At 41.4% G+C, this 6568-nt stretch overlaps 1 protein-coding gene across 1 annotated transcript in view; it reads left to right on the top strand.

The window, feature by feature from the left end:
- LOC133643316 (potassium voltage-gated channel subfamily D member 3-like) overlaps positions 1 to 1589 on the top strand; it is a 224393-nt gene extending 222804 nt beyond the window's left edge. The window contains exon 7 of the mRNA XM_062037808.1: positions 1 to 1589. This exon is cut by the window's left edge and continues 212 nt beyond it. Within this exon, the coding sequence (XP_061893792.1) occupies positions 1 to 23 (23 nt within the window). The 3' untranslated portion in view covers positions 24 to 1589.
- The last annotated feature ends 4979 nt before the right edge of the window (positions 1590 to 6568 follow it).

The following is a 6568-nucleotide window of genomic DNA, read 5'->3' as shown; positions in this document are numbered from 1 at the left end:
TCGTCAAAGTGTCCGCCCTGTGACGTCGTCTGGAGACACGACAGGACGTTTGATGAAGATAAGTCTTGGACAAAAAGTGTGGTTTGTGATAGTTTGAGAGACACTGGGGTGCAGTTAGCATATCGGTCCAGCAGGCGGCGCTGTTCAGCTTCTGCAATGTCATTTCCTGTTGACGTAAAATGTTTGGGGATTTCTGTTGTTGTTGTTGTTGTTGTATCGTGTTGGCGTACCGTGTCGTTCGTGTGTCACGTTCAAAACTTCGAAAAAAAGCATAATTTTGAAACACTATTCTGCCTAGCAACAACTAGAGAGTCACTTTGTGTTCTCGGTTTGAATATTAAAAAAGGCATTCATTGCACACTGCTCATGCATGTGTGGAAATAGTGAATATACCACAAAATTTATAATGATAACAATAGGGGCTTGGAATCGTAAAACAAAAAAAAAGGCGCAGTTATTCGGCGAAATTGATGCTTTTCTATTTTTATACACACGTATTCCAAATTCTTGGACCTAACACGGACATGGAATATGCACACTTGAATGTAATCATGAGTTTTACAAATGTGTTTTAAAACATTAATAATAATGTGATGTTTCCATCTTCTTAACGAGGCTTTTATTCGTCATCTAAATATGAATCAGCGTCTGCTCAGTTGTTATTACTTTTATCTAGAGCAGGGGTGCCCATTACGACGATCGCGAGCTACCGGTTGATCATGGAGGGTGTGTCAGTCGATCGCCAGCCAGGCATGAAAAAAATAGTCGTAAAAATTGCCATCATCAATCTTTATGACGTCACTTTCGTCACTTGATTGACATTCACAACACCCGAGGGTCTTGTGAGATGACGCTGGCTGCTGCCAGATCATTATTAAGAAAAAATGACCGACAGGAAGGCGAGAAACACTTTTTATTTCAACAGACTCTAGCGCAGTGGTTCTTAACCTGGGTTCGATCGAACCTTAGGGGTTCGGTGAGTCGGGCTAGGGGTTCGGCGGAGGTCAAGACACACCCGACTCATCGTGTAAATAAAAACTTCTCCCTATCGGCGTATTACGGATACGGCAACAGCAGAAGTCAGACTGATTTGCAGGTGTGTAATTTGTTGTGAGTTTATGCACTGTGTTGGTTTTGTTGTTTAAACAAGGTGATGTTCATGCACGGTTCATTTTGTGCACCAGTAAAAAAACATGGTAACACTTTAGTATGGGGAACATATTCACCATTAATTAGTTGCTTATTAACATGCAAATTAGTAACATATTGGCTCTTAACTAGTCATTATTAAGTACTTATTAATGCCTTATTCGGCATGGCCTCATTATAACCCTAACCCTCTAACCCTGGCCCTAACACTCTAACCCACGGGTGTCCAAAGTGCGGCCCGGGGGCCATTTGTGGCCCGCAGGTCATTTTTTAACGGCCCCACGGCACATTTTAAAAATACAATTGAAAACAATTAAAAACATGATAAGTGGTATAAAAGAGCAAACAGGTGAAATGTAACAAGAAAATGTCGCAATGTATACTCTAATAACACAAAGCTGCCATGCAGGCTGTTTCTTTCTTCTACGTCATTATGAATTATTGACCTATTCAAGGCTCCAATTACGTCACATCTGAGATATTTTGGGGGAAAATGTTGCATATTTTGTGTTTGCCATATAAAAAACGGAGCTGCTTTTTATAAAGAAGGGCCTAAAATGAACAAACGAAAAACACAAACAACAATAAAACGTATAATTGACGGATAGATCTGAAGTTGATCTTGAGATTATTGTGTTAAAAGTAAACAGTAAAAAAAAAAATAGAATTATAAAATATAATTATTTGGATCCCCAATAATTTTTGTGTGATTTGTTTTTAAGTGTCATTGCTCAAAAAATAATAATGAATTAAAATCAATGTTATGAGTTATTGACCTTTTTAAGGCTCCAATTATTATATAATCTCAAATATTCCACTTGAACATTTTATTGTGTGAAAATATTGCATATTTTGTATTTTTTCCATAAAAAAACAGGGTTTTCTTTGACAACAAGAGCATACAACTTAAATATTTAAAACCGTTATATTGACAGATAGACCTAATGTTGATCTAGAGATTTGTCATGTCTGTGTTCATGTTTTTGTTTGGCCATGTGCTGTTTTGTTTTTTGGACACTTCCTTAGTTCCTGGTTTCACTTCCTGGTTTTGTTTTGTTTCCATGGTTACTCATTAGTTTCACCTGTTCCACGTTTGGACTCACACACACCTGTCTCACGTTTTCACATTGTCATGTCACGCACCTGTTCACAGTTAGTCACGCACCTGTTTTCACTTATCATGTCACTATATAGGCTTTTCTGTTTCTGTTGTTCGTCCTGGCGACATCACACATTCATGCCATGTTCACAGTTTCTTGTCACGTAAGTTTTTGTTTAATGTTCATAGTTCTCCGCCATTGTGCGCGCCTTTTGTTTTTTCATAGTCTAGTTTTCTACTTCCGCCTTTGTGCGCGCTTTTTGTTTTGTCATAGCCAAGTTAGTTACCTCCTCTGTGAGCGCCTTTTGTTTGTACCTTTTGTTTGAGTTTATAGTAATAATTAAACTATGTCTTTACCTGCACGCCACGTCCGTTCCAATTCTTTTGCACCACGGGAGAGCAAACCACGCCAAAGACCAAGTCTTGACAAGATTTAAAACTTGAATAATAATAAAAATAATAATACTGAATAATGACACATTTTTTATATTTTTTTGACCAAAACCCTTTGGTCAAAGCCTAAGTGGAGGCCGAAATGTATATTTTTTATACATATATTGTATTGGTTTTTAAAATGAAAAAATATCAAAATGGCCCCCGCTTGCTTTGATTTTTCAGAATGCGGCCCTCAGTGGAAAAAGTTTGGACACCCCTGGTCTAACCCTAACCCTAACCAAATAACTCTAAATTAAGTCTTTGTTACTTAGAATATGTTCCCCATACTAAAGTGTTACCAAAAACATATAACTTTGTCTTGAATTTGAAAAAAAACAACATTTTATTTTTCACTAAAGAAGTGTTCGGTGAATGCGCATATGAAACTGGTGGGGTTCGGTACCTCCAACAAGGTTAAGAACCACTGCTCTAGCGCCATACCTGCCGTCAAAAGCCTAAAGACCAACCGCACAGTTCCTGTCTTCACAATAAAAGCGCCGCTTCATCCTGCCTGCGCTAACAAAATACGAGTCTCAGCAAGCTAGCGCACACAAGCTAGCAAGCTACGGAGTTTGCCGCCAATGTATTTCTTGTAAAGTGTATAAAAAGGAGTATGGAAGCTGGACAAATAAGATGCCAAAAACCAAACACTTTCATGTGGTATTGGACAGAAAGGAGGACATTTTTTCTCCTCCATTCTAAAATGCGGACGTTATCATCACTACTGTCTGATTCCTATCAATGCAAGTCATCAGAATCAGGTAATACACCAACTTATATTCTTGTCTTCATGAAAGAAAGGAATCTATATGTGTTAAAGGCCTACTGAAATGATTTAAACGGGGATAGCAGATCCATTCTATGTGTCATACTTGCTCATTTTGCGATATTGGCATATTTTTGCTGAAAGGATTTAGTATAGAACGACGACGATAAAGTTCGCAACTTTTGGTCGCTGATTAAAAAAAAAGCCTTGCCTATACCGGAAGTAGCCTGACGTCACAGGAGGAAGGATTCCTCACAATTCCCCATTGTTTACAATGCAGCGAGAGAGATTCGGACCGAGAAAGCGATGATTACCCCATTAATTTGAGCGAGGATGAAAGATTCGTAGATGAGGAACGTTAGAGTGAAGAACTAGAGAGGCAGTGCAGGGTTTATCTTTTTTCGCTCTGACCGTAACTTAGGTACAAGCTGGCTCATTGGATTCCACACTCTCTCCTTTTTCTATTGTGGATCACGGATTTGTATTTTAAACCACCTTGGATACTATATCCTCTTGAAAATGAGAGTCGAGAACGCGAAATGGACATTCACAGTGACTTTTATCTCCACGACAATACATCAGCGAAGCTCTTTAGCTACTGAGCTAACGTGATAGCATCGGGCTCAAATGCAGATAGAAACAAAAAAAATAGATCCCTGACTGGAAGGATAGACAGAAGATCAACAATACTATTAAACCATGGACATGTAACTACACGGTTAATAATTCTCAGCCTGGCAAAGCTTAACAATGCTGTTGCTAACGACGCTGAAGCTAACTTAGTAACTTAGCAACCGGACCTCACAGAGCTATGATAAAAACATTAGCGCTCCACCTACGCCAGCCAGCCCTCATCTGCTCATCAACACCCGTGCTCACCTGCGTTCCAGCGATCGACGGCGCGACGAAGGACTTCACCCGATCATCCGTGCGGTTGGCGGCTAGCATCGGCTAGGCGTCTGCTATCCAAGTAAGTACTCCTTGTTGTGTTGCTGCAGCCAGCCGCTAATACACCGATCCCACCTACAACTTTCTTCTTTGCAATCTCCATTGTTCATTAAACAAATTGCAAAAGATTCACCAACACAGATGTCCAGAATACTGTGGAATTTTTCGATGAAAACAGAGCAGTTTGTACGGTGACACATTGGGTACGAATACTTCCGTTGCCGTCGTGACGTCACGCGCATACGTCATCATACATAGACGTTTCCAACCGGAAGTTTAGCGGGAAATTTAAAATGTCACTTTATAAGTTAACCCGGCCGTATTGGCATGTGTTGCAATGTTAAGATTTCATCATTAATATATAAACTATCAGACTGCGTGGTCGGTAGTAGTGGCTTTCAGTAGGCCTTTAAACATGCTTGTATTATCATTAAACACCTTTAACTCGCCCGGAAAAGGGTGGAGTGTCATCTCTGGGTTGGGGAGGAGACACTGCCCCCATGTGGAGGAGTTCAAGTACCTCGGAGTCTTGTTCACGAGCGGGGGAAGAGTGGATGGTGAGATCGACAGGCGGATCGTGGTACGGCGTCTTCGGTAATGCGGACGCTGTATCGATCCGTTGTGGTGAGGAAGGAGCCGAGCCGGAAGGCAAAGCTCTCAATTTACCGGTCGATCTACGTTCCCATCCTCACCTATGGTCATGAGCTTTGGGTTATGACCGAAAGGACAAGATCACGGGTACAAGCGGCTGAAATTAGGGGCTCTCCCTTAGAGATAGGGTGAGAAGCTCTGTCATCCGGGAGGAACTCAACGTAAAGCCGCTGCTCCTCCACATGGAGAGGAGCCAGATGAGGTGGTTCGGGCATCTGGTCAGGATGCCACCCGAACACCTCCTTAGGAAGGTGTTTAGGGCATGTCCGACTAGTAGGAGGCCACGGGGAAGACCCAGGACACGTTGGGAAGACTATGTCTCCCGGCTGGCCTGGGAACGCCTCGGGATCCCCCGGTAGGAGCTGGACAAAGTGGCTGGGGAATGGGAAGTCTGGGCTTCCCTGCTTAGGCTGCTGCCCCCGCGACCCGACCTCGGATAAGCGGAATAAGATGGATGGATGGATGGACATTTAACTTGTTAACAAAAACGTCTCTTTCATAAATAGATAAATATAAATGATATATACGAATGAGGTAGATCCCCTCCACTTGGTCAATTGAAAAGTAGCTCGCCTGCAGAAAAAGTGTGGGCACCCCTGATCTAGAGTGTGTACGTGTGTGGGGGTGTGAGTGTGTGTGTGTGTGCGTATGTGTGTGTGTGTGTGTGTGTGTTATGGCGGGACCCAAGTGTCACATGAGAATTAAAATCTGTGGTAACTACCAAGTCTATTGCATACTTGTCTCTACATCACAGATTTTTCTTTTTCTTTCAGTATATTCTACATATTTTGGGCCTAAATTAAAGGTTGTATTGAGTCTTATTTGTGTATTATACGTATTACAGTGTAGTCTTATGTCCTGTTATTATAATGTGGCGATCGATAAAGCTACTTACTGTAGGCACCAAGCGTTAAGGATAAGTGTGACAATAACTTTTTGATGCACTTCCTCTTCAACTCCTGCCTCATCAATGACACATCACCACATCGGTGAGTTTTTGACGTTAGCGTTGGCAAAAGACTGGATGAGACCCGCCTTGACAATTAATGCTAATGCTTTTAATAAGTTGTCTCTCGTGGCGCAGTGCAATACAATCAGAATCAGCTTTAGTAGTTATTAACAATTATTAACAATTTCCATTTTGGATCAATAAAGTTTGTCTTAGTCTAAGCCAGTGGTTCTTAACCTGGGTTCGATGGAACCCTGGGGGTTCGGTGAGTCGGCCTCAGGGGTTCGGCGGAGGTCGAGACACACCCGACTCATCGTGTAAATAAAAACTTCTCCCTATCGGCGTATTACGGATACGGCAACAGCAGAAGTCAGACTGATTTGCAGGTGTGTAGTTTGTTGTGAGTTTATGCACTGTGTTGGTTTTGTTGTTTGAACAAGGTGATGTTCATGCACGCTTCATTTTGTGCACCAGTAAAAAAACATGGTAACACTTTAGTATGGGGAACATATTCACCATTAATTAGTTGCTTATTAACATGCAAATTAGTAACATATTGGCTCTTAACTAT

Source organism: Entelurus aequoreus, linkage group LG26, assembly GCF_033978785.1.
Source record: "Entelurus aequoreus isolate RoL-2023_Sb linkage group LG26, RoL_Eaeq_v1.1, whole genome shotgun sequence".
In the NCBI taxonomy this organism is placed as follows: Eukaryota; Metazoa; Chordata; class Actinopteri; order Syngnathiformes; family Syngnathidae; genus Entelurus; species Entelurus aequoreus.
This window is presented reverse-complemented; position numbering and strand designations above follow the sequence as displayed.